At 50.0% G+C, this 26,080-nt stretch overlaps 3 protein-coding genes across 9 annotated transcripts; 2 read left to right on the top strand and 1 right to left on the bottom strand.

The window, feature by feature from the left end:
• Nucleotides 1–346: 346 nt before the first annotated feature.
• PLAGL2 (PLAG1 like zinc finger 2) lies at nucleotides 347–9,215 on the bottom strand. Of its 6 annotated transcripts, none has more exons than XM_084538129.1 (4): nucleotides 9,126–9,215; nucleotides 6,804–7,022; nucleotides 5,224–5,618; nucleotides 347–4,303 (listed from the first exon to the last, which is right to left on the bottom strand). In XM_084538129.1, exons 3-4 carry the CDS (start codon nucleotides 5,484–5,486, stop codon nucleotides 3,082–3,084), a joined length of 1,485 nt encoding a protein of 494 aa, XP_084394255.1. In that variant the 5' UTR covers nucleotides 5,487–5,618; nucleotides 6,804–7,022; nucleotides 9,126–9,215; the 3' UTR covers nucleotides 347–3,081. The 6 variants fall into 6 exon arrangements, with proteins under 6 accessions (XP_084394255.1, XP_084394259.1, XP_084394258.1 ...); XM_084538133.1 differs by having other exon boundaries at nucleotides 6,804–7,018; nucleotides 9,126–9,207; XM_084538132.1 differs by lacking the exon at nucleotides 9,126–9,215 and adding an exon at nucleotides 8,489–8,620.
• A 40-nt stretch (nucleotides 9,216–9,255) lies between these two features.
• POFUT1 (protein O-fucosyltransferase 1) lies at nucleotides 9,256–13,993 on the top strand. Its single transcript, XM_084538136.1, has 7 exons — nucleotides 9,256–9,440; nucleotides 9,539–9,660; nucleotides 10,210–10,392; nucleotides 10,992–11,104; nucleotides 11,549–11,741; nucleotides 12,025–12,267; nucleotides 12,390–13,993. Exons 1-7 carry the CDS (start codon nucleotides 9,317–9,319, stop codon nucleotides 12,576–12,578), a joined length of 1,167 nt encoding a protein of 388 aa, XP_084394262.1. The 5' UTR covers nucleotides 9,256–9,316; the 3' UTR covers nucleotides 12,579–13,993.
• Nucleotides 13,994–14,208: 215 nt separating this feature from the next.
• KIF3B (kinesin family member 3B) lies at nucleotides 14,209–25,402 on the top strand. Of its 2 annotated transcripts, none has more exons than XM_084537644.1 (9): nucleotides 14,209–14,284; nucleotides 18,233–19,671; nucleotides 20,266–20,367; nucleotides 21,056–21,178; nucleotides 21,290–21,408; nucleotides 21,644–21,757; nucleotides 22,453–22,558; nucleotides 22,768–22,946; nucleotides 23,958–25,402. In XM_084537644.1, exons 2-9 carry the CDS (start codon nucleotides 18,289–18,291, stop codon nucleotides 23,965–23,967), a joined length of 2,136 nt encoding a protein of 711 aa, XP_084393770.1. In that variant the 5' UTR covers nucleotides 14,209–14,284; nucleotides 18,233–18,288; the 3' UTR covers nucleotides 23,968–25,402. The 2 variants fall into 2 exon arrangements, with proteins under 2 accessions (XP_084393770.1, XP_084393769.1); XM_084537643.1 differs by having other exon boundaries at nucleotides 23,215–25,402.
• The last annotated feature ends 678 nt before the right edge of the window (nucleotides 25,403–26,080 follow it).

Below are 26,080 nucleotides of genomic sequence, written 5' to 3'. Positions count from 1 at the left end.
ACAACTAGCACCAGCAAGAGCTTGTCTAAGCTGACTTCTGATTTTTCTAACAGCTCAGTACACGCCTCCTAAAGAATTTAGATTTAAGTGGCATATCTTAGCTTGTCGTAGTCTTTTGTTACAATCAGCTAAAAGATATTCACCGATCAGCTTCAGTAAATAATTCCTCAGTACTTCAGGTGGAAGGAGACGCTTTCAGGTGCAAACAGACGCGGTAGTTTTAGACTGGCTGAGAAACTCTTTGCAAGTGCTAGGCTCTGCTGTGCAACAGAAACTTTGACTCCAGTTCCCAGTGTAAATATCTGGTATCAGCTTGTGCACGCTGTCTGCAAACACGCTCCCCTTGCTGGTTTCAACTTTCATTTAATTAACAAATGTTTCTGCAAGTCCGATCGTTAGGGTGGCTGTGGAAAGCAAATCACACATGCAAATAATAGTGAAATGAATTCCATTTATTCTTTGACAGACTACTGGGAGGAAAAAGATGCCTGGCTCTAAGTTTAGCTACCGCTGCTAAAGGAATTCCAGTGATGACATCTGTTGAGAGTACAATGCAGGCAAAAAGCAAGAAAGCTGAATACTCGGAAGGGGAAGAAGAAGAAGGTGTGCGATGGCATCGCGTAACTCTGCTAATCCTCACTTGCAGTAAGTGATCAGTTCTGGCCATTTATTTCTCAAAAAAAAAAATAAATTCTCAGCTGAAGACAGGGGTAAGGCTTGCATATTATTGATAACGGTGAGGAACTCTTCGGTTTGCCAAGAGAAAAGCGGTAGGAGAGGGGACTGAGGTATTCAGTGGTGGTAAACAGAAGACTAGCTGCAATGCCCTATTTACCTTTTCTATGTTAGAGAACAAGAAGGCACTCGTTGAACTTTGAAAGGCAACGTTTACGGTGGGGAAAAGGAAGTACTGCATTTAACTCGGGGAGATCATTGCCACAGGATATTGCTGAGGTAAATAAATCTTATATTACATTTTGATACAAAAGTATTATTTGCAGCATCGCTGGCTAACCTAAAACAAATGATCTATGGTTTGGAGAATCAATGGATCGCTAAACAGCCCTTCTGGGAGGAATTCCTAAGCTAAAATAAAATAAAATTTGTGGGTAAAATGGAACGGGGACAAGCCCATGAAACACGAGGCACGGCTGATGTCAGGCTGTGGGATCAGTGGCCCAGCAGAAGGTAACTCCTGACTGCAGTGGGGGTGCTCTGGGGAGCTGAGCAAGGGCAGCATCTGGCTTCACGGAAGGAGCTGAGATAACAGAATAGAGGTAGATTTTGCATTTTCTGGATTTATAGAGAAAAATACTGACAGATTTCCTGGTTTATATTACCTACAGTGGTTCCTGCATGCTGAGGTACAAGGATCTGCACGTCTGTAATCACACACGTGGACTACTGTAGGGTGAGTGACCTCCACGTGTCATTGCTTCAACACCAGGGCCCAGGAAAACGAGAGCAGGAGACGAGACAATGCTAAATGCCACCCAGCAGCTCGCTGCCACTTAGCAGTGTAACCCTCCTGCCCTCGGGAGGGAGACAGTCCAGGGAAGAGTTTAAGAGGTGGGGCAGGGAGCAAGGGAAGCAGAACTTCAAGAGGCAAGGCTCAAAAAAAAAAAAAAGAGAGAACAAAAAGGGCAGTGGAACCAAATCCGAAGTGGAAGGGTGACTGCAGGCCCAAACTCTCAGCATTTGTTGCAACTATTAGTGTTGGGAAAAATGCTTCAAGTACAGTACCAGAGTGTAAATGAAGCTGGGACCAATTTTTCCTCCCAACTCCTTGCTGTTATCACCCTATGACAGAGGTTTAAAAAAAAAAAAAATCTGTCTCTTGAGACTGCTTCGTAGATAAGCCAGAAGGGTACTGACCTCACTGAACTGTTGTGGTTAAAAAACAAAACAAACAAACAAAAAAAAAACAACCAACAAACAACAAACCAAACACTAGAAACTCGTACTCTGTTCCTCATCTCAAGGGAACCCGTGGAGCGGGGGCCTGAGGCTCGTTCCCACCCGTGCCTGGTCGGACGGTGCTCAGTGCTGCTGCCCCCTCCTCACCCAGCTCCTTCACATGCTTTGGTTTCCAGAACAGATGCACGATCTGTTTGCCTGCGGGAGATACTTAAAAGGGCTTTATCCACACACCACAAAAACAAGCTAAGTTCTGCGAGCTGCTCCATCCCCTTGACACGTGGATAGTCAGAGAAAATACACAGGGAGCTGCTGCCTGCAGTGGCAGGGGCTGAAATGGTCCGAAAAAGCAGTGTATTTCCCCATGGGGGAAGAACGTGATAAGTGAAGAGAAATCAGTGCAACCTGACTTCCTCGTGTAAACAGTGTTCTAGCTACACCAGATATAAAGCCAGTGTATCCTGGTGCCTCCTATGTTTGTAACGGTGGGAAGAGATTTGCATTGTGTAAACAAAGGTCACTGAAATGAGTTTAACCTAACGGCTCCGCAACGAGGAACGAGGAGATGTAGCTGAATTCGCCATGTAAACGGTCTCGGTGCTTAACACTGATGTGGAGTAAGCTGGATTCGGTGGAGTAAGCTGTACGAGGTGATGGGATGAGAGGTAGTGGGGAAGGACAGCCTCTTCCCCGTTGGCTTCATACACAGCGGGCGTCCTGACTTCTCCTTCTCCGTGTGAAGGTATCGGCTGTTTTGCCAGAATTGCAGTGTCATAACATGAAATGGAAGCTGGACTCTTCAAAAGTTTAGCCCCGGATGAAAGAGTCTCAACTCCTTCTCAGGGACGAGCCCTTCCCAAAGAGGAACGTCGCTCCAGGCTCTCAGGGAAGGTCAGTGCTAAGTGTGGCTCCTGATTCACAGATTAAGAATTAGATAAAATATATCCAGTCTATTAGCTGAAAACTCTCTGCTGTACAGGACTGGGACTCGCACGGGGATCTCTGCCGTTCCAGTCTACAAGTGCTCCCTCCAGAGATCAGAACCTCCTGGCTGAAACAGCTCTGCAAAGCTTTCGCACCCCAAAGGGAAGGAAGAGTTGTGCGTTTTTAAGGCTCTCCACAGAAGGGTGGCCGAAAGATCTGTTCTCCAGTGCTGTTTGCAGCTTATTGGAACGCCTGGTGGAAACGTGGCAGCGTGGTTGTGCTCAAGCTGGAGGTGAAGACGGGGGGCAATGAATGAAGGGGCCCAAAGTTCAGGGAGGCCCCAGCTCCAGGAGATTCTTGAGGTTGATGTTGCAAAGTGGTAAGCAGTGGCTGCGTCTCCCCCTGTGAGTAGCCCATGACCAATCCCCCTGAAGACACGGGTGGATTGCAAGGAGGAAGATTTAGGGGGAGGAAGCCAAGAAGATGAGAGAAGTCCATGTTAGCAGCACAGAGAGCCTCTGAAAGGTTAGCAGGGCTCTTGGAAAGCAAAGCCTCATCCAGGGGGGGTGGCTGAGGCGAAGAGGACTGAGGCTCACCAGATGAGAGAGACAGGCTGCCAGGGAAGTCTGACAAAAAGCTGTCCACCTCTACTTTGGGTAGTTTCTCAGGCAAATATGAGGTAGATCCAAGCTGATACTTTGGAGGAGGTTGCGGTGGGGAGGAGATGGGAGAAGAAGACTCCAGAGGATAACTCATTCCCATGGGAAGAGAATTAGGAACCAAAGAATGGGGCATTCCTGAGCTTGGCATGGTTTGGAGATGCGTGCTGTACATGCCCACGGGCAGCATGCCAGGGAAGCTCTTACCACCTATCATGTCTCTGGATGCCATACACAGGACGGGACTCAGCTCTTCTTTCACAGCTACAGACGAGCTGCAGCTCAGGAGCCCCAGCATGTCAACGGGCTCCGTCTTAATCTTCAGCAGTTCCTGGGAGTGGCTTTTCTTCATGTGCCTGGTCAGATGATCCTTCCGCCCAAACCTCTGAGCGCAGTACTGGCACAGGAAATCCTTCCGTCCCGTGTGCACCACCAAGTGTCTCCGCACATCTTTCCGGGTGTAGAAGCGCCTGTCGCAGTGGTCACACGGATGCTTCTTTTCCTTCGCCCCACCAGAAGCCCTCCTGGAATGAGCTTTGAGGTGCTCCAGCAGGACCTGGGTGCTTTCGAACGTCTGCAGGCACACCTTGCAGCTCAGGTCACCGCTGGCAGCCGCGTGCATGGCCAGGTGCCGCCTGAAACCGAGCTTGGTGTTGTAGTTCTTGCCGCACTCGGGGCAGTGGAGGGCCTCCTTGTTGGGATCGTGGGTCTGCAGGTGGTTGCGGAGGTGATCTTTCCGGTGAAACATCTTCTCGCAGTACATGCACTGATGAGGCTTCTGAGCAGAGTGAGTGGCCATATGCCTTTTGGGAGAAAAGCGGGAAAGTTTAGACTAGCGGCCAAGCCCTAGGAGAACACATGCTACTTTTTCAAACCGTTCCTTGCGTCCTACACTGTACGCCACAGAAATCCCAGGGGGCATTTTAACGCCGCCGAGCGGTGCTGAACTGACAGCCCGGGCAGCAGCGACTCTCCAGGCACAGAAGCACAACATCTCGAGCCACGGTTAGGGTCTGTCTCAGCAGTTCCTGGCCTCCCTAGAACGCGTCACCTCTGCGGACGGGTACTTCAGTCACCTACTCAGCTCCTGCTCTCTGTTGAGGCTACCAAAGGGGGAAAGGACAAAGAAAGTCATAGCAGTTTGGGACAAGAAATGCTCGTCCGCTGATGAGATGGCTTCATGTCATCAGGAAGCACCGGGTGGTGGCAATGTCTGTTGACAGCCACTGCGGACTGATTTTACCTTGGTACCTTATGCTCTGACACTGTTCATCACTTCAAGTTCCTAACGATCACATCATTTAACTATTCTACATTTCAGTACGGAAATAGGAGCTCTACTTCTTCATGCTAGAGCAATAGTGCCATAGAAATACTTCTGATTAAAAAGTTACAGAGGCAGGGCTTAGGAAATGTGAATGCTATTCTTGCTTTTCTTTTTGGTTTTTAATCTGTGAACTTCACTTTCTGCTTCAATTTCCTCCTTAGTAAAACAGAAAACGTCTTGAGCTCAGGATAAAGTATTATCTGAGGTTCTCTGGAAGGTGCTTAAAGAGATGCCAAGTATGGTAATGTCTGGGACTCAACTGCTTCGCAAGGTAACAAGGGCATTCCCCCTCCTCCACCTTCTCAGAAATTCAATCAAAAAAACATGTCGGAGGGGTTTTCCCCTCTCTTCTGGCAGAGGAGCATTGTTCTGCAGAGGCCCTCAGCAGTTACCTACCTATACAGCTTGTACTTAGAAGCAAAGGCTTTGCCACAGTGCAGCTGGGGGCAGTTGTACGGTCTCTGCTCAGTATGAGAAAGCGTGTGAGTTCTCAGCTTGTCCACATTAGTGAAGGAGGTCTCTGATATTTCACAGTGGCATTTTCCCTGACTTGCGGTCTCTTCACCTCTTGGCCTGGGAACTAATTTCCAGCCTGTCTCTTCCTCCTCCTGCTTTGCATCTTGAATCCAGTTGGGAACACCGGGAAAAAATGCCGTCATGGCAGGCCTAGTGGAACGTGGCCATGTCAAGCAGAACTCGAGCCTGCTGGCGTCTTGCCGTGATGTTGCCTGGGTGCGGTTTCAGTTGGAGCCCTCTGTGACCAAACTGCCTTAACAGCAAAACATCATCATCTGGAATCACAGAAGAGTTTGTGTTAACCCCCTGCACCTTCCACCTGAGCACACGAACGCGGGTGAGCATCAGCAAGCGCTACAAATGCACAAAGGTGCTCGTGCTGCACGTTCACAGAGGTGGGAAATTCCCAGCTCCAGAATACGCCTGGTTCTTTCCTCCCTTACCCTCTGTTCCGTCTCCCTGAATAAAATGATGTTAAGCTTCTTTGAACAACGTTTGTGCAACTGTTAAGAGCCAGCGTTACCTGCTGTGTGCATTTTCTCCTGAAATAGGTGGGTGTGTCTCTGGAGCTCTAAATACCTGCCCTTTCCCAGCACCTTTTGCAGACCGTGCTCATCCCCTTTTTTCACCTTCTTCATGGCTACTCTCCCTTGCTCTTGCTCTTTGCTCCCCTGGACCAGAAATTTAAGATATTATTTCTTTTTTTCAGCCACTCTCCTACCACCATGCTGCACTAGCAAGACCATCTTCTAAAACATTTTTCTTTCATGCTCTTATCCATCGCTATGGAACTCCAAACTGTCACCCACTCACCCAAACGCACCTCCCGCATCCTCTTAATCTATGGCGATTCTCTGCTGGCTTTTAATGTAGAAGAAAATCTCTACTGATCTCTGCTAGCAGGTTGGTCTTGAGTCGTGTTTGTCTCGTTGGCACAGTACTGCATTTCTGGCAGGTTCTACCAGCACTTACACCAGTACGTGGTGAGATGGGATGGAAACCTCAGAAAAGCTCTCACTGAATGTAGCTACCTAAGAAACTTCTTAAAATAGCATCGAGCCCTCAAGCTCTTTCTCGCTCCATGATTGCTTCAGAGGGAGGAACTTCCTGCCTGCACATCAACAAGAGTGCCAGTTGCGGGCAGGATGTGCAACTACGAGGGAACTAACCAACCCCCATGAAGAAAGTGCCCCGCCGAGGGTTATAAATAGCTGAAACAACAATAACGGCAGCCGCACAATCAACGCCATACCCGAGCCGTTCCCTCGGGGCGGGGAACACCGGGAAACGGGATGGCTCCAAGACAATGCGTCCTGTGCAGGAGGTGTGGAAACGTCCGCTAGGAAGAGAATTCAGCTTTGGGCAGGCTGAATCCACGCAGGCAGAGCGCAAGGAAAAAGGACCGGGCCTGCTGAGCGCCACTTTGGTACAACGCAGCGCGACGTGGTGGCTGCTCCTACCCTTTAGGCTGCAGGAATCCTGTGCTTCGGAGAGGTCTTTGCTGGCGTGTAGGGCTGCGGGTATTTCACCTCTGTATGATGGGTGCTGAACGTGGTGAATGTTCTCTGTCTCCTGCTTCAGGGCTGCGTACAGGTTCCAGGTCTCTCTGCCACTTCCTCCAGGTATTTGCTTGTTTCCCTCTGAACACGCTCGGCCATCTGTGCCAGTTTCAAAGCTACCTGAAAGGAGACAAAATTTCAACTTTGCTGCCTTTAACAGTAAGGTGCACAAACCACCTGTTGCCTTCGGAGCAAAAATCCAAATGAATTAAGACCTGGTAATTTCGGTATTTGATTACTGTTAAATTTCATGAACCTTCCTTACAAACTGTGAGATTCTCACAAGAAAAAGGACACTGCCTACTGAGTCTGTTTCCAATTCTAAAGGCAAGTGGCAGGACGCTGACAGCTGCAGAGTGAGAAAGAAAAAAAAAAGCCCACAAGATGAGGCTCTGGCATAGTAGCAAGGAAAACTCTTTAGCAGCTTGGTTCACCTAAAAGGAACAGCGTAAGCACCGTGACAGGGAGCTTTGGGAGGTTAACAACACAACTCACACCTGGCTAAAAACTCGGTGTGAGTTTTTTTCCTCTGTGCTCATATTTAAAACAGCTTTCTCAGCAGCACTTCCCTAAACTCTGTGGCCAGCAGAGAGTAACAGTCACCGCTGCGTGGAGACACTTAACCTGTGCTCCATCACAGCGGTGCTGCCAGCACCAGGAGCCTGTTTGTCTTATGCAGTCCTTGAGAAACACTTCCAGGCTACAAAGCTCCAGGAACCTCAGACAGGCTCGTTACAGAAAACTCCCAGCAGAAGAATTTTCCTCTCTTTCAGTTCTACAGAGGTTGAGAGGTTGTCAGAGTGAACAAGCTGGAAAAAAACCACGATCCACCTGAGGGCTGGATTCCCACTGGCTGCCAACGCACAGGAAATATTTCACTGTGCACGTCGGGTCTGTGCGAATTAAAGCTGGAAGGCAGCGTACAAGGACGGACCGTGGGCGATCCCAGCCAGCTGTCACTGCCCAGAACGCAGTGAGACAGGTCCCAGTTCTACAAAAACCTCTCAGGCTTCACAGCAAGCCCCTGCCGTGGAGTCCCCCACCTGCTCTGACCGTTTCTTCCAGCGGTTAAACCCCCTCCAGGCACGGTTCCTTACCGAGTACCCTTGAGAGCCCTCCGGTGACAGAGCCGTGCTGGGAACCACATAGGGGAGCTGACCCAGGTTAAAAACCTCCAGGCAACACCAAAAGGGGCTTGGGTCGGGTCTCTGACCTGGGCAACAGCAGAGCTGTGCTGTGGTGGGGATGGTGGGACGAGGGCTTGGCTGACACCTTGCAGCTGCAGCTCCTCTTTTCTAAAGGGCCTCTCCGCTGTGCAGTTTGAATTTCTCCATCCTTGGCTTCTGCCTGCTGCTAAGGAGCTGCTCCAGCGCTGCCCCTTTTCCTCCCGCACGCAGGCAGCTGTGCTCACACTCACGGTGGGACCGGTGAGGTCGGCCCCGGGTCCCCCTCATCCCCTTCCCTCTGCACTGCCCTGGCCCAGCTGTTCCACAGAGGGGCTCACCCTGCTGCAAAGCCTCTTACTTTGTAATTTTCCCTCCCCCGGCCAGCTTTGCTGAGCCTCCCCACGTCGTTAAAGCCCCAACCTGCTCAGGCAGAACCCGGCAGCGACCCCGCAGAGCTGCAGCCGGTGGGAGCCCAGCACCGGGCGGGGGCTGCAGCTCGGGAGCTCAGCCTGGCCCCCGCGCTGAGCCAAATCCTCGCTGCCCCTTCCCTGCTGCCGCTTCCCACTAATTTATTATTATGATAATTAATTACCATAATTAATTACCATAATTAACTGTCATTAGTAACGTTTACAGGTACCCAGCCGCAGCCCTCAGGCACCTGCTGCCCCCGCCCTGCTTCCCTCCCCCCCCCCACGGCCCCGCTGCCGCCCCGAGCCCCCCGGTGCCCCCCGAGCTGCCCCCGCCGAGCCCCCCGAGCCTCTGCCCGGTGCCCGGTACCGGGAGCTCGGCCCTGAGGCCTCCCCGGTGCCCCTCAGGCAATGGCGGCAGCAGCCCGGGACCGGCCCTGAGGGGAGGCCCCGGGGGTGTGTGTGTGGGGGGGGGGGCGCTGCCGGTACCGGGACCCCCCCGGTGCCGCCCCCGGTGCGCACGGGCAGCCCCGGGAGGAGGCTGAGGATGAGGAGGGAGGGGTCGGGAGGGAGCCGGTGCGGGTTGGGGGGGGTCCGGAGGGAGCCGGTGCCGCCCCCGCCCCGCCCCTCCCCCCCCCCGCACTCACCCCGCTCCCCCGGGCCCCGCCAGGCGCGGCTCCGGCGCAGGCCGCGGCGGCCCCATTGTGCGGGGCATTGTGGGAGTGACGTCAGCGCCCGCCGCCGCCGCCTCGATGGTGCCCGCGCCCCGCTAGAGCGGCCGCGCCGCGGGGCACGCCGGGAAGGGGGCGGCCTCCCGCCGGCCTCCTCCGCCACCGCCATGGCGCCGCCGCCTCCTCCTCCTCCTCCTCCTCCCGTCGCCGTTTTCCTCCTCCTGCTGCTGCCGCCGCTGGCAGCCGGTGCCTGGGACGCGGCCGGGTACCTCCTGTACTGCCCCTGCATGGGTGAGGCCCTCCCGCAGCCCTCTCCCCGCCCCTGCCCGCCGCCGGGGCCCGGTGTGGCGGAGGCTGAGGCCCGTTCCTCCCCCCCCCCCTCCCCTCAGGCCGGTTCGGGAACCAGGCCGAGCACCTCCTGGGCGCCCTCGCCTTCGCACGGGCTCTCAACCGCACGCTGGCTGTGCCGCCGTGGATCGAGTACCGGCACCACCGGCCGCCGTACACCAACGTGAGCACCGGGGGGGGGATCGGGCTGGTACCGGGAGAGAACGTGGGGGGAGCACCGGGAGGGAGCACCAGAGGGAACCGGGGCGACCAGAAGGAGCACCGGGGGGGAGCACCGGAGGGAACCAGGGGGAGAACCGGGGGGACCAGATGCAACACTGGGAGGGACCGGGAGAGAACCTGGGAGGAAATGGGGGGACCAGAGGGAGCACCGGGAGGGAACCGGAGGGGAGCACCGGGAGGGAGTACCAAAGGGAACTGGGGGGACCAGAGGGAGAACCGGGGGGAGGCTGGGGGGAGCACCATGAGGAAACGGGGTAGGACTGGGGGGAGCACTGGGAGGGACCTGGGGGGAACCGGGGGGGTGCAGAGGGAGCACCAGGAGGGACCGGGAGGGAACTGGGGGGGAGCACGGGGGGGACTGGGGGAAGGAACTGGGGGGGAGGGACTGGGGTGAACAGAGGGGGGAGCACCGGAGGGAACTGGGGGGCAGGGCCCGGGCCTGGCCTTGGGGTACTGGGGCTCCACTCGAGGCCGTGCCCGCCGCCCGCAGCTGCACGTGCCGTACGAGCAGTACTTCAAGCTGCAGCCGCTGCTGCGCTACCACCGCGTGCTCAGCCTCGAGGACTTCATGGCGGAGCTGGCGCCGCGGCACTGGCCGCCCGGGCAGCGCGTGGCTTACTGCTTCGAGGCGGCGGCGCAGAGGAGCGCGGACAGGAGCAGCTGCCCCATGAAGGTACGGGCACCCTGCCCCTCACAGCACGGCTCGCTGGGGGCATTCGGGGCTGGCTGGCTCCTCCGTTTGCAGACACGGCCCCAAATCACCACGAGTGATGTTCCTTTTGCTGCTCTGCGTGCCTTGCTGCGCCTTCCTGGCAATTCTTCCAAAGAGTTCTTTGTAATTCTTCCAAAGAATTGCCAGCAAATGCCCGGGGTTCAGGAAGGCTGTTTGTGTAAATGGGTCTTACCTCTTCTGACCTGATTGTGACTGTCAGGAAAGCAAACCTGGAAGACAAAATGCCTGTATCCTACTGGTCCTTGCCTGGTTCCTGTCTGGTGTAATTGTGCAGCTCATTTTAGAGTAATCTTTAAAACATTTAATGACTGCAGTGTTCTTGTTCTTTTAAAGCAGCCTTTGCATTAGTTCTCAATTACCTCTCTTTAATATTTCACTCTCTCCTTCCCGTGGAACTGATAAGGGACAGGCAGGCAGTTATATTCCCTCTGTGCTCTGCCTGTAACAGAGGAACTCTTTGGCTCTGCAGCCCGGGATCTTGTTAGCTCACTCTCAGACCCCACGCGTGCACTGAGCGAGCGCTTGTCTCTCCTTTGCAGGATGGAAATCCCTTTGGTCCGTTCTGGGATCAGTTCAAAGTGGATTTTGATAAGTCTGAACTCTTCAAGGGAATCTCCTTCAGTCCTGCATACAAGGACCAGTGGATCCAAAGGTAGCAAGAAGCTGGAGAACTGCTGGCATGATGCTCTAGGCATTTAGATTAACTCGGGAAAACAAAGCCACGAGTGACTTTAGTCATGTTGATATGTTTGGGTGACAACTGCTCTAGCCTGGGATGAAAATGTAAGCAGTCATTGCTAGGTAGCTCACTGTTACGTATATTGGATTCTTACCTTTTCGTCTGTCAAAGAACACTAGTGAATTTGTTACTGGGTGGGAGGTCAAATGTGCTGTCAGAGTTTTGCTGCATTCTGTTCCCACAGCAAAATGGTTCGGACCTGTCTTGTATAAATCCGGGGCAGCAGGTGCTGTATGTCTCAGGCTGTTCTTACCTTCACAGAACTTGTTCTCAGCAGTCCTTGTGCAAAATTGTGTGTGCAAGGTTGTTAAACTCCCATCCGTTCGACTTTCTTTTTTGTTTTTTTCCTCCCCTTAGGTTTCCACCATCCGAGCACCCCGTACTTGCCTTACCTGGGGCTCCAGCCCAGTTCCCGGTCCTAGAGGAGCACCGCCCCCTGCAGAAGTACATCGAGTGGTCTGACGAGATGGTGAAGAAAGGAGATGCCTACATTCACTCCCTGCTGGTCAGGCCGTTTGTAGGAATTCACCTGAGGATCGGCTCAGATTGGGTATGGCTCGGCGTGGGGCTCGTTGCTGTAGTTGGGTGGCTGACACCATGGAAAAGCTGACAACCATGGAACATGGTTGGAGTAGAAGCTGCCCTTCTGGGATGGGAGCCTGAACCTGCTTGCAGTCAGTAACTGCTGCGTTTTGCTGCTAGGAATGCTGCTGGGATTCCTCCTGCAGACAGACCGTAACGCTGCTGGAAGGGGTGGGGGGTTTGGTAGCGTGTTCTTGGTGTGTTCTTGCAGCCTTTCCATTCAAACATGATGTTTTCTCTTCTTCCAACAGAAAAATGCTTGTAACATGTTAAAGGACGGGACAGCCGGGGCTCACTTCATGGCATCACCTCAGTGTGTGGGCTACGACCGAAACACTGCAGTGCCCCTCACCATGGACATGTGCCTGCCGGACCTCAAAGAGATCAAACGTGCTCTCAAGCTCTGGGTGAAGAAGACAGAAGCTAAGTCTGTTTATATTGCCACTGATTCCGAGCCCTACACGAAGGAAATACAGCAGTTCTTCCAAGGAAAGGTAAAGCTTCTGGAAACTTAATCCAGCAGGAGTGCTTTAATAAAAGCTGGTATTATGCTGAGACATTTGGCTTGTAACAACAGGTGACTGGGTTAATTTACTTTCCTTGCTGTTCCCTGCAGGTCAAAGTCGTGAGCCTGCAGCCGGAGGTGGCTCAGATCGATCTGTATATCCTCGGCCAGTCCGATCACTTCATCGGGAACTGTGTCTCCTCCTTTACTGCCTTTGTAAAAAGAGAGCGTGACGTGCATGGAAAACCCTCTTCGTTTTTTGGCATGGATCACCCGCCAAGGTTACGGGATGAATTCTGACCAAAAGAGGAACGGGCTCAATAGTTCTCTGAGCGTGGTACCTCACTGGGGGACCACTCGGGTGCTAACGGTGTTCTGTGCTGTGCAGAGCACGCTGCCGGGCTGCGGCAGGGCTGTTTCCAGCTCCTGGGTACTCCTCACAGTCACTCTTCTGTCTGACCTCACTTCTGTGTTTCCAGGGCGATACCAGACAGAAAAGAAATTTTAAATCATGAAGTTTATAGGAAACTGGAAACTATACATATACGGTTCTCATGATGTAATTTATATATCTCTCCATCCTCATTTTTGGGGGTGTGCCAACAATTACAAAGAAGCTGCTCAGATTTCCTCTCTTTTACCATTAATAATTTTTATCTGGAGATGTTGAGAAGCTTCTCATTGTCCAGAACTGACTGTAAGTTCTTTTGTAGTGCAAAGTATTGTCAGAAATATCATGGTCCTGAAAAGATAAAGCTCAGGATAGGAAATAAGGTCTGGGTTTTATCGGGTACAGCTGTTGCCTTGCTGGACCCACATCACCTCGGTGCCTCACTTTCCGTTCCCTGTGGCGGGAGATTCCACACCTGCCTCACAGCAGTGCTGAGTGGGCGGCTGTGGAGCAACGCCTCGATCTCCAGCGGTGCTAGAGAAGCCTGGTGGCAGCGCGTTCACTCGTTATGGTTACGTGTTCAGATGGTCTCTGTATTGAACTGGGGAAGGGTTTTGGAGGGACGTGGATGGACGATTTTTTGTAGTCGAGTTGGGGACTTAGGGTTTTGTAGCTGTTGATGTAAGGTGGAAGTCTGATGGAAATTGTTTTTAAGCTAAAGGTCCTGCCGTAGCTGTAGCGTGGGTTGGTGCATGTTTTACCTAGGTCCGTGTTAATGGTGTCTGTTTTTTGTTTTTTTTTGATTTCTGTACTCTGTAAAAGTAACCCCTCTGACAACAGAACCCCTGGTGGTAGGGCTGCTTCCCAGCACAGCGAACTGAACAGTGTTAGCTAATGGCGAAACAGCAAAACCACCAAAAAGCTTCAGTTTGCCCCAGCATTTATCCATTTACCTCTGCCACCACGTCGGGGCCTTCAGCAGCAGGTCTCAAAGCGCCCACTGCCTTTTGTCCTCCTGTCACCTTTTTTTGAATCCAGGCTGCAGAACTGGGGTTAATTCCTGATAGTGCCGCTCGTGAGGCTGTGGGTCTGGGCTGGCCGCCTCTGCTGCAGTTCGCTGGGTTTAATTCTGGCATTTTGGGGTTTTTGTTGTTCCTGCTGTTACTTTCCACCTCCCTCCCCGTGCTGTGAAGCAGGTTGGTGGCTCCGTGCCTCGGCCCCCTGGTGCTGCCCGGGGGTGGGCGGGGGGAGAGGAAGAAAAAAGGATTTTTTTTAGAAAAAAAAAACATGTATTTTTCTAACAATAAAGAGCTTTTGTAGGCAATGCCGTTGCCCTGCGCATCCTTTTGGGGGGGCTCCGGGGCCTACCGGGGGGGGTCTGGGGCCTACCGGGGGGGGGCCTGGGGCCTACCGGGGCCCACCGGGGAGGTGTCTCCGGGGCCTACCGGGCCCGATGGCGCTGCGGAAGCGGCGGCGTGGGGCGGGTGCGGGCGTTGCTAAGGAAGTGACCGGAGAACGGGGCGGGGGGGGGGGGGTGGAGGCGGCGCCGCTCCGGCCCCGCCGCATCCGGTGCCGCGGGAGGAGGCGGCCGCGGGGCTCCATGGTGACGGCGCAGGTGAGAGCGGCGCGGCCCGGCCCGGCCCCGGGGGGTCCCCGTTTACCCCCCCCCGGTCCCTCCCGGTGGGCCCGGGCCCGGGTCGGGGGCTCCCGGGCGGTGCCCGGCAGCGGGAGGCGAGCGGGGGCTCTGGGGGGGGTTGGCCCCGGGCGGTGGCCGGGGGCTGCGGGGAGGTTGGGGGGCACCGGGCCCGAGGAGGGGCTGAGAGGCACGGGGGGCGCTGAGCCCTAGGGCATCGTCGCCCCCCCCCGGTACCTGGAAGGTTCACACGGGGGAGCGGCGGTGGGATTCAGGGGGGCTCAGGGTGGTGCCTGGGAGGTGCGAGGTGAGGATTTGGGCACCGAGCCCCAAAATTCCCCAGATCTGTACCCAGATCTCCGCACCCCATGCGGGGAAGCCTCATGAGGGCCGAGGCGTTGGGGTCACCCAGGTGTGCCACGACCTCGCTGCCAAATATCCTGACCAGAAGAGCCCGCGTTAGCCCACAGCCAGCCCGCGGCAGGGCTCGTTTCCTCAGGAGCAGTCTGCTGTCATAGAAAGGAACTCAAATGCTCCCTTTGCTCCCCACCTTGGTTACGTGGAGCCATCTTCCAACGCATTCCTTCAGCCCTGAGACCCAAAAGGATGCTCAGGGGACTGACCCGGGTCTCTTGAGACCTCCCTGTGTGAAGGAGTCCCCGTGGCACAGAAGTTTGTGGTGCTGCAGCCTGCGCCGCGTCTCACTGCCAGGCCCCTCTGGGCAGGCCCTGTCCAGCTCCGTCCTTGCAGGAGAGTTTCTGTGAGCACAAACACCACCAACTGGTTCTGCTCCTGGTCACGCAGCTGGGTGAGGCCGGGGAGAAACGTGATTTGATGTGCTGTGCTCTCTCAGGAAGCTTCACAGCAGCAGCTAAAATAAGGGGAGATGATTCGTGATAGGTTGTTATGAAAATAGCCCACATCGAGGGTAAGATAAATTATCTGGGTCTATAAAAAGAGACTTGCAAGTGAAACGGGGGAATGCATCAAAAGTTTAGGAAGCTCATATTGCTGAGATACACCCAGAGGAGCAGCAAACAAGCAGCACATTTTTTGTTAAAGGTATGTGTTGCCAAATCTGAACAGAACAGGTGCTGGACATTTCACTTTTAACTTCCAGGTGAGTATGTGCACAGCAATGTGTGCTCTTGAAAAACAAAGAAGCCAATGTGCAGATTAACTTAATCTTCATCATTTAATCCTAGTCAGCATCTATTTTGCAAGCTGCCCTTCTCATCAATGTTATATTTTGGATGTTAATTATATAAAATAGGACCAGGCTCCTCCTGTCAGAGTTTGTGCCTAATTTGAGTCTTTGCCAGTATGTACGCTCCCCATGCAATGCAGATAAATGACGCGCTGCTTGTTTTGTGAGCTTGTCTCTTGTGAACTTGAACTGTAGGAATATCTCAGGTAGGTGGGGAAGGAGAAGCATCACAGAAGCACAGCACACATTTATATATATAATTACTCATGATGAGTAGAGAGAGAGTTGCTTCTTCTGCTTCTGCAAGACTTGTCCCCATTTCAAGTGTTCTTTTCTGTTGGTATACCAAAATACATGTTCCCTGTGGGCCAGAAAATAAGGTCATCTTTATTTGGAGTTGTCAGCTAGGAGGGAAATGTTTTTCTTCAGTTGCAATCCCAAATTCCTGTCTCGGTTCCAGTGCAGCATGCGGGTTGTTGAGCGCTTCTGGATGATTGTCCAGTTTGGGCAGCCCCACGCACGTTCCTCGTCTTCCTGCTGGTAACTTCTAAATGCTTTCATGGGAACAGCGAGGGAGCGAGGCGCTTCCCTGCACAGCAGCAAGGAAATTCTGAAGGTCGTGTTGAGGTTTCCATACAATTCTTCAACATGTTTGTTTGTTCCTCTTGTGCTATTCTTTGTAGTGCAGATCTGCAGTCTGGACGTTGAGATAGGAGCGTTCTGCTTCCTTCTTCAGTCCTCTAGCTCTGCTCTTGAAGTTCTCTGTCACCTTACTTGAGAAGCTCTCTGGAGACATGCAGTTACTGAGTAAAACCAGACTAAATCCATGGGCAGCTGCAGATCCAGCTGGTAGAAAGATGGATTTGGAAAAAAATAAACTTCTTAGAAATCACACTGCATTTCTCGAGCTGTACCATTGAGATCTTCAGTGCGAGGCTGCCGCTTTAGCAGCAACGCAGTCCTTGTGCTCTGTTTTAAATGGCAGCTCGTGGTGCCAACTGCTGGGAAATGCAGCAGCACGTGTCTTCCTCTGCAGCCCGGAGTCATCAACGGCTCGGGTCCCTGAGCTGGATTTGTGCACCGTGCCTCCAGGCTGGCGCTGAGCCTTGTGAGCCCGGTGGTCCCCGCTCAGCCGGTGCAGCAGAGCAGGAGCGTGGCGTGCAGGCGGTGTGGTTGGCATGCGTGAGCAGAGCTGGCTTTCATGGAAAATCCCCCTAAAAGTGTGTTTTTGAAAGAAAAACAATAGCATAGGTCTGTGCGAACAGTTGTGCTTGAAGGCTTTCAGGCACACAGGGTTGTGTTCTGTTTCCTATAAAAGCAGACGCACGAGCTCTAGCTGAGGAACACATTCGTTTGCAGAATCCTGTCCCGGGGGCGAGCACGTTACAGAAAGACGAGGGTGGCCTCAGAGGACTGTGAGCTTTATGAAATGTTTGGAAGTGATATGGAAGGAGCTTCAACTCACCTTCAGAAGGCTGAGAAGGGCAAACCTGGCAGGTGTCCGCTTCGCACCCTCATGTCCTCTGACTGCTTGAGCATTAGGCGAGGCGTACCGTGGGTCATTCCACCTCTAGAGCTTTCCCTTCTACTCTCAGCTGGATACAGGCTGGAAATGCCACCTCTGTTCTAATGCTCCTCTTAGCTGCCAACGGATTTTGGAGTCCAGCTCACTGGGGTGATTTGGTCCCCTGGCTGGTTTGGCTTACAGTATCTGCAAGCCTTGGAACGCTGCTACACTTGGCTGCCGTAACGCTTTACTTTGCAGCCAGCTAGAGACGTGGGAAAACTTTGGGGTAACCATTATTTTCCTTCACTTGACAGAAAAGTAAAAGTAACATCAGTTTTCCCAGGTGTGGAAACGGAACGTTCGGGGGTGGGATGCCTGGAAATGGACAAACCATTTAATGATTTTGTCTTGAAGCCTCACAGCTGCTGTAGCCCAATTAAAGATCTATTATGCTGTAGGTAGGCTTCAGAAAGTGACTTTAGAAGTTTTAATGCAGAAGACATAAAAGCATTTGGGCAGCATTCCAGGGAACTGCTGTCACTAAAGAAAAAACAGGCATAGGTTCTAAACCTCTTGTGTCAGGATGGTCCTGATGATGCATCACATCACATCACGTGTGAGAAGACTGTAATATAAAGGTGGCCTCATAAAAACGAGACGTTTTTGTCAATATGTAGGAGGTGTAAAAAGAGGCAACTCTGAAAATACTATATTTGTGTTTTGTAATCTCTTGACTGTTGGTAGGTAGGTGAAGCACGCAGGTGAATCACCGGCTGATTTCCTTTCATGAGGCTGCAGCTGCGTTCTGAGCAATATGGACAGAGCAGGTCTGTGCTGGATTTTCAAAGCACAGGACTTAAAACAAAAAGCTAAGCTGCAAAGGGAATCAGCGGCAAGGAGTTACATCATTTTTATAAATAGTTTAAAAAATGTTACGATTATTTTTAAAGGTCAAGAAAAGGATCTCTGCCAACTGCAAAGGTGAGATTTGATGAAGATTCTTAGCAGCAGAGCCTGTATAACCGATACTGACAGGCTTTGGTAAAATAATACTGTCTTGGCTCAGGCCTTTTTTTTTAATTTTTATGTTGTCCTTAATTGTTATTCTTCAAAATCCCTCAGAACGTAATGCAAAATTCTGCTTGAATAGATGAGTCAAATATTGGCTCTGTGCAGCAAACTGCCTTCATATATGCCTTCCTTGTTTCTGTTCTAGGTTTCTAGCACTGGATCAGCCATTGATCAGAACACGCCAGCCACAGCCCTGCTGTCATGTCTAAGTTAAAGAGCTCTGAGTCTGTTCGGGTGGTGGTACGATGCCGGCCGATGAACAGCAAAGAGAAGGTGGCTTCGTATGAAAAAGTCGTTAACGTGGACGTCAAATTAGGGCAGGTCTCAGTGAAGAATCCGCGGGGAACATCTCATGAACTGCCTAAAACTTTCACCTTCGATGCTGTGTACGACTGGAATTCCAAGCAGGTTGAACTCTACGATGAGACCTTCAGACCTCTCGTGGACTCTGTGCTGCAAGGTTTTAACGGGACAATCTTTGCGTATGGGCAGACTGGAACGGGGAAAACATACACGATGGAGGGGGTGCGTGGTGATCCCGAAAAAAGAGGGGTCATCCCCAATTCATTTGATCACATCTTCACCCACATCTCTAGATCCCAAAATCAGCAATACCTAGTTAGAGCTTCTTACTTGGAAATATACCAAGAAGAAATCAGAGACTTGTTATCAAAGGATCAGTCCAAACGGCTGGAGTTAAAAGAGAGGCCGGATACAGGTGTGTATGTTAAGGATTTGTCCTCCTTTGTTACAAAAAGTGTCAAAGAGATAGAGCACGTCATGAACGTGGGAAACCAAAATCGCTCAGTTGGTGCCACCAACATGAACGAGCACAGCTCTCGGTCTCACGCCATTTTTGTGATCACCATTGAATGCAGCGAGCTGGGACTTGATGGAGAGAATCACATCCGTGTCGGAAAACTCAACCTGGTAGACCTCGCGGGCAGCGAGCGCCAAGCTAAGACTGGAGCACAGGGGGAAAGGTTAAAGGAAGCTACTAAAATCAATCTCTCTCTTTCAGCTTTGGGCAACGTGATATCTGCCCTAGTAGATGGCAAAAGCACACACATTCCATACCGGGACTCAAAGCTAACTAGGTTACTTCAAGACTCGTTAGGTGGCAATGCCAAGACTGTGATGGTGGCCAATATAGGCCCTGCCTCCTACAACGTAGAGGAGACTCTTACAACACTAAGGTATGCCAATCGTGCCAAAAACATCAAGAACAAGCCGAGAGTGAATGAGGATCCTAAGGATGCTCTGCTACGCGAATTCCAGGAAGAAATTGCTCGACTCAAGGCACAGCTGGAAAAACGGTCCATTGGGAAAAGAAAGAGGAGGGAAAGGAGAAGAGAGGGTGGGGAAGAGGAGGAGGATACTGAAGAGGGTGAGGATGAAGGAGACGACAAAGATGACTATTGGAGGGAGCAACAAGAAAAGCTGGAGATTGAAAAGAAAGCCATTGTTGAGGATCACAGCTTGGTAGCAGAAGAAAAGATGAGACTGCTGAAAGAGAAGGAAAAGAAAATGGAGGACCTGAAACGAGAGAAGGAAGCAACAGAAATGTTGAGTGCTAAAATCAAGGTAGAATTCTTCCTCGTCATACTTTCATACTTTTTAAAGCAATTTATTTAGGCTGTGGGGAGAACAGGTTTCCCAGTTAGGAAAGGTATTTCAAAAGAAGTTTCCAGAATAGTGATTTGTGTTTAATCAGATTTTAAAATAAACTGTTCCTAGACAGAAGTTGAAATTCCCTTTGTTTCCGCCATTAATTAGGAACCTCAATATTCATGAGTTGCTGCATTGTTCTTATATGCTGATCTTGTAAGATCTTAAGCAATCATCACAATGAAATGTGATGATGCATCTTTTCGCAAGCTGTAGCACAAAAAAAAAGCTTCATTCTGCAACAGATCATTAACAAGATTTTATATGAGAGTACACATTTTCGTTCTTCAGATTGGCCACGTTACAGCAGTGTGTAATTCCAAGCAAGTCACTGTTTCATTTATCCCCCAGTTTTACAGGAATTGTTAGAAATAGTAATGCTCATAGCAGGTAACTTAAGAGAGGGCTGCCCTCGTGAAGCTGTCTGTAAATGAGAGAAAGTCACATCCTGTGGAAAAGACTTGTTAACTGGTCACTGAGAGGGAAACTTATGACCGTGTTTTCTTTCAGGCAATGGAAAGCAAACTTCTGGTGGGAGGAAAAAATATTGTGGATCATACAAATGAACAGCAGAAAATCCTGGAACAGAAACGACAGGAAATTGCGGAACAGGTACAAGGAAGAACATTTGTTATTTTTGTATAAAAAGCCTTGCTGTGGAACTTCTATAAAACATTGTATCAGGAGAAAGGTAAGAAAGTTTGCACAGGGTTAACCCTGAAATTGATTAAATGGCAATCATAAATCTCAAAAAAAAGGGTCAAGGGCATGTGTACTATTTGTTGTTGTATGAAATATGTAGATAAGGCTTATAATACTTTTCTTCCAGCTTTTCCCATTAAAGATTTATATTCCATCTTAATTGGATATGTCTGTAAGTGAAGAAATAATTGGAAGGCCTCAGGGAGTGACAGTTCAACTGTTAACTCGAGGAAAGGGGTGTTTACTATGTGACAGAAGCTTATTTTCTATTACGCATTTTCTGATGGTAATTCATTAAGTGCAATGATGAGTATGAACAGATTTTAAAAAAAATCTAACCACAACATTTCATTCCTTTAATTGAAACCTGAGCGCTTACTCACCCTATCTGATTCCAATAGACCCTTCACCAAAATAAAGACAAAGAAGAGCTAATGCTTCTGGTATTTCTAAGGCAAGAGATAGGAAGAACTAGAAGCTAAAGCAAAAGCCCTGGAACCCAGGGAAGTAAAAACATCCTAAGTGTTGGTTTCATGTATGTCAGCCTGGAGGTGGCAATGCAATTGTGGTCCCTAACATTGTACATCACATTCTTCAGAAACGTCGGGAGCGAGAAATCCAGCAGCAGATGGAAAGTCGGGATGAGGAAACACTAGAGCTGAAGGAGACCTATAGTTCTCTTCAACAAGAGGTGGACATAAAGACCAAAAAACTCAAAAAGGTAAAAAGAAAATTCTTGCACGTCCACTGGGTTAGGAATAAAACCAACTTATGTGTGAAACTGAGAGGAACATTGGCAAGTTATGACTTCAGCTCTTGTTGTCTGTTCCAGTTATTTTCCAAGCTGCAAGCTGTGAAGGCAGAGATCCATGATCTCCAAGAAGAGCACATCAAGGAGCGCCAGGAACTGGAGCAGACCCAGAATGAACTTACCAGGGAACTAAAGCTAAAGTAAGTCCCGTCACTTCGTTTCCTGTCAGTTAACTTCAACAGAGATGGTTTCTTATGGGGGGAGTGAAAGGAAGGACTGTTCTGCACATGCTCGTGGAACAAGATTGCAGCAAGAGAAAGCCAAAAAATTCCTCCTTTTCCACGGCTATATTAAGTCAGTGCGAGAGGAGCAGTAGAGAAAATTGTCTGCTGATTGCGTTTCTTGTGTATTTCCCATTGTTGTGGTTTTATGTAGGCACTTGATTATTGAAAACTTTATTCCTTTGGAAGAAAAGAATAAGATCATGAACAGATCATTCTTTGATGAAGAGGAAGACCAGTGGAAACTGCATCCCATCACCCGGCTGGAGTGAGTGTACTTCTAATCTTTTACGTAGGATCTAGTTACAGGTCACAAAAGACCCTCTAGTTACTAAGAACAAGGTACCCCAACAGGGGATTGAACTGGGGATATAAAATGGCCCTCCAACTTCTTAGCTTCCTGTTGAATTATAAAACAAAGTTATTATTCATCTGAGTAGGTTGAATAAAATAGGAATGCACAATTAGGAAAATTCTTGGAAGATTAAGATTTGTCTTCTAGATAAGCCCAGTAATTATATGTAGAATACACGTAATTCTCCACACACCACTGAAGTAGCAGTAAATTCCTATTGTATTTGTTTCTTAGATGAGTAGAAAAGCTCTCAAAAATTAAGTGAGAGCTGTGGGTATATCCTGAATCTCTACAGAGGAAGTTCTCTAAAGCAAATTTGGTAAGCAGGGAGCAACCAAGTGCATCTGTGGTCTGTATGATAAAAAACAAACAAACAAAAAAAAACAACCATAGAGATACCCTGCTTTGTGCAGGGAACAGATGACAAGGGATAACTGCTTTATCTTGTTGACTGACTGTTGAGAGCTGTTCTTGGAAATGCAATCTAGGTTGTTTCTGCTCTCTTGAAACATATTTCCTTGTGGAATTTGCAGATATTGTAGCTCATAAATTCCAAGAAGAGTTTTTGGTTCTGGTGTATAATAGACTGAGTATCTGTGTTTCTCTAGTAACCAGCAAATGATGAAAAGACCGGTGTCTGCTGTAGGATACAAAAGGCCACTAAGCCAGCACGCCAGGACGTCCATGATGATTCGTCCAGAAGCTCGGTACAGGGTAAGTCCAGACGTGGTGACAACTTTCAAATGTTCGCCTTCCTGGTCAGGGGAATGTGAATTTCAGAGGATCGTTAGTTCTTCTGTGGGACGTACATTTTTACAGTGTCCTGCATAGATTTATAAAGTACTTCAGAATAAGCTTCTGGGGGGAAAATAAACTATTTGCATGAAAACATGCAGGCTTTGATTTTGCTTCTACTTTCCCAGGCAGAGAATATTGTATTACTGGAACTCGACATGCCCAGCCGAACAACAAGAGACTATGAAGGACCAGCCATCGCTCCCAAAGTTCAGGCTGCTCTAGAAGCAGCTCTGCAGGATGAAGATGAGATACAGGTGGATGCTTCGACCTTTGAGAGCACTTCAAATAAAAAACCAAAAGCCAGGTGAGCTGAATTTTTAGTAAGCAGACTAGCCAGCAGCAAAGGGACAAAGCTAATTGCTGTCTGTCTGCAGTTCTCATCAGTAAAGCTATGGCTAACGTGGCTGTAAAGCAGAGATAGAGAGAGAAAGGAACGTAGGACAGTAGAGAAAGATGAGACTGATTAGAGTATAAATCCAGTAAAAAAAATTGGAAGTTTAATTTTGATGAGTAACAGGTGACATTGTTGGGGCTTTTTTTGTTTATTTTTTTTTTCATTTTTACTTCTTCAGGCCTAAAACTGGAAGGAAATCAGGGGGATCCTCTTCAGCAGGCACCCATAGTTCTCAGCTCTACCCACAGTCCCGAGGGCTGGTTCCAAAGTAAAACCAGCAATTCCTCTCCAGGGCGTGAAGTAAAAACCTGCGGAGAGACCTCCCAGCCAGACTCCAACCCCCTTCCCCTGGAGGTGGCCTCTTTGCTGTTTAACTGACTTGTGCCAGTCCAGGTGCACTGAGCCACAGGAAGATACGTGCTTGCAGTTCAGCATTTGGCCTCTGTGGGAAACAGATTTTAGTTAGGAAATCAGAAATGCATGAGGTACGTTACAGTGTATTAGAAGCAATGGGAAGCATGGGGATCACCTCACAGCATCACCGTCTCTCCTTCTGCACTAGCCCTCTTGCTGCACTGGGCTTTTTTGCTGTTGGGCAATAAGAAGACAGAGTTGAAAGTCATCTCAACAGAACCACGGCTCCAGAGCTTCATAGTGAGAACCAAATGAGGTTAAAAAGCAAAGGATTTATCCAAACTTGACTAGGTGCACAGTTTTTCCTCTTCCTGCTTGAAAGGCTGGCATCATCCTTTGGGGTTAAGAAGTTGGTCTGACCAGGCAGAATGGCAGCTGTCAGCATGTATTCACCACCAGATAGCTGTGCCTCCCTTTAGAACTGTAGGACAAGAAGGGGTCTTGAAAGCAACTTTGTACTCGGTAGGAAGGAAGCAATAGAAATTGAAGTCCTTTACTTGTTTACAGGCGTAAGTAAGAGCTCCTCCAAACTGACCTCCTGCAGACCTCACCCCTACCAACAGGAACCACCTTGTCAAAGAATTCATCTGCATACCAGTGCCAGCTCCACAGCTTTCTTCCTCTCTGTTGCCTCCATCTTTACCCCTGGCATTTGACACCAGTATCCACACCAAGCCTGAACGGGGGGCGGCGCGCGGCCATTTGCTCAAATCTCCCCCTGTTCACAGGAAATGTGGCGTTGGCATGGAGCTAACTGCCCAGCAGGCTCCTAGGGCTGGCTCTGCTCTCCCCCGTAAGCTGGGTGGAAAGTAGAGCACCTTAATGAGAAGCTGGCTTTTGAGCGCACTGTTCTTGTGAGTATGGCCCCTCCTAAGTGTCTCAGGAGGTTCAGCACACGGTACCCCTTGTGCCTCACCCAGGTCACATCACAAGCTTTTCCTTTGCACCTCCTGGACCATGCAGGGCCCGGTGGGAGCAAAAGCACACGTAACCGAGTCTGGGTAATGGAATCTGGCATTAAATCCAGGGGCTGTACTTTGAAAACAAGGGAGGAAGAACTCCTGCTTTTGATGGTCTCTCTGCAAGCTGCCCTATGACTAAAGCAGGCTGCTGTAATGCTGCAGGCTTGTGTGGCGGGGTTGAGGGAGATGGAACTGCCGTGTTGAAGACAGAGTAAGGTGTCCCTGTCTAGTGTCTCGCAGCTCATTTGTAAGTTTTAGTTCATTGTATATTGAGACTTGGGATGTTATTTTTCCTGGTTGCTGTTGCCTGTCACCCTATGAATGTTTTTACCTATTTCCTCTCCTTCACTGATGACTTTCTCCAGACTGACATGTGTGAGTGTATGAGGACTTGCCTGGTTTTAGAAATGCTCTGATATATGGACTCTGCCTTGTGTGCTCGTTACGTATCTGCTGAGTGACTTCATCCGGGCTGGAGAACTCCATTGTGTCTGACCCCCATGAGCAGAAGGAACTGCACACTCAGCACAGCTCACCTCTGCATCTTGCGGGCATGGTGCCTCGGTGAGCCAGCTGCCCAGGTGGGCCCCGAAAAACTCCAAGTCAGCTGCTCTGGTTCATGGAGTGCTTTTCTGGATCACAAGATCAATACACACGCACACACATATTTTAGTTTTGGTGGAGGAAAGAGGAGTTTGGCCATAACCGAGAGAGAATCACCAGACAAATTTCAAGCAGAAGATGGAAAGCTGGTATAATCTTCCTTTTTATAAAGCACTGTTTGTGTACAGAGAGCCTTTTACTTAGCTCTTGTTGTATAATGTAACGTCAACTTCTCTTCCCTCTCCTCCGTCTCTCCCTAGCACATAATATTCTGTACCTTGACATTTTAAAAGATGATCGTATGCTGTAAGTGCTCAGAGAACTGAAGTGAAACAAGGGGGTTCTACAACCTGTACTAGCAAGGTAATATAGACGCCTGTATGTCCATACCTACGTGTATGTATGTTTCACGGGAAGCTGCATCCACAGCCACGTGTGTTTGCACATGCGCACACTGCCTCAGTTACTTCTGTTCCATAGGGAATCCTACGTTACACTCATATGCTGGAAACTCCCCTTGTGGCAGGACTGGTACAGTGGAAATCACAGTGCAAACCCAAACCGTTCTCATTTTAGTACTGATAAGCTAGCTGGTAAATATGTCGGAAAGGCTCTGCTTTTAATTCTGTAGAAATTCATTAGCAAGGTAAAAGAAACTCAGTGAGGTGGAAAAAGAATAAAATTGCATATTTAGTCATTGTATTTAAATCGGAGCAGTGGGTAGAGATTTGGTTAGCGTGTTCACGGGCAATCCCAGATTGTTACAGAAGCTGTTAGATTCTCATTTTGATGGACGTACCCTTGACCAGATACTCGGTGGCACTGATATTAAGATAAAATACATTGTCTTAAGCTCTACAAAATGTACTGAACTCTGTGTTGAAATTTTTAAGAAACATTCCTGCCAAGTTTGCGTGCCTCTGGCTGTTATCTGAACCATCTGGGCTTCCTGCAGGTTAACAGCCAAAGACAGGAAATCCAGCAGACTCCTGGAAGAGGCCCTTGGACCTGGTGCGCAGTCACAGCTTTTTCATAGGAATGTTTTACATCCTTCTCATCTTTGTT

This window comes from Aythya ferina (genome assembly GCF_964211825.1).
Source record: "Aythya ferina genome assembly, chromosome: 16".
Lineage (NCBI taxonomy): Eukaryota > Metazoa > Chordata > Aves > Anseriformes > Anatidae > Aythya > Aythya ferina.
The sequence above is the reverse complement of the archived record's forward strand: the minus strand, read 5'-3'. Positions and strand labels throughout refer to the sequence as shown.

Bases quoted from the DNA above. Each gene is read 5' to 3' on its own strand.
- KIF3B (XM_084537643.1), top strand. From the start codon at position 18,289: ATGTCTAAGTTAAAGAGCTCTGAGTCTGTTCGGGTGGTGGTACGATGC. The intron at 20,368-21,055 runs GTACAAGGAAGA...CACATTCTTCAG, and splicing joins GACAGGAAATTGCGGAACAG to AAACGTCGGGAGCGAGAAAT. The intron at 21,409-21,643 runs GTAAGTCCCGTC...GGTTTTATGTAG, and splicing joins ACCAGGGAACTAAAGCTAAA to GCACTTGATTATTGAAAACT.
- PLAGL2 (XM_084538129.1), bottom strand. From the start codon at position 5,486: ATGACGGCATTTTTTCCCGGTGTTCCCAACTGGATTCAAGATGCAAAG. The intron at 4,304-5,223 runs GTAGGTAACTGC...TTCTCCCAAAAG, and splicing joins TCTAAGTACAAGCTGTATAG to GCATATGGCCACTCACTCTG.
- POFUT1 (XM_084538136.1), top strand. From the start codon at position 9,317: ATGGCGCCGCCGCCTCCTCCTCCTCCTCCTCCTCCCGTCGCCGTTTTC. The intron at 11,742-12,024 runs GTATGGCTCGGC...TTCTTCCAACAG, and splicing joins TGAGGATCGGCTCAGATTGG to AAAAATGCTTGTAACATGTT. The intron at 12,268-12,389 runs GTAAAGCTTCTG...TGTTCCCTGCAG, and splicing joins AGCAGTTCTTCCAAGGAAAG to GTCAAAGTCGTGAGCCTGCA.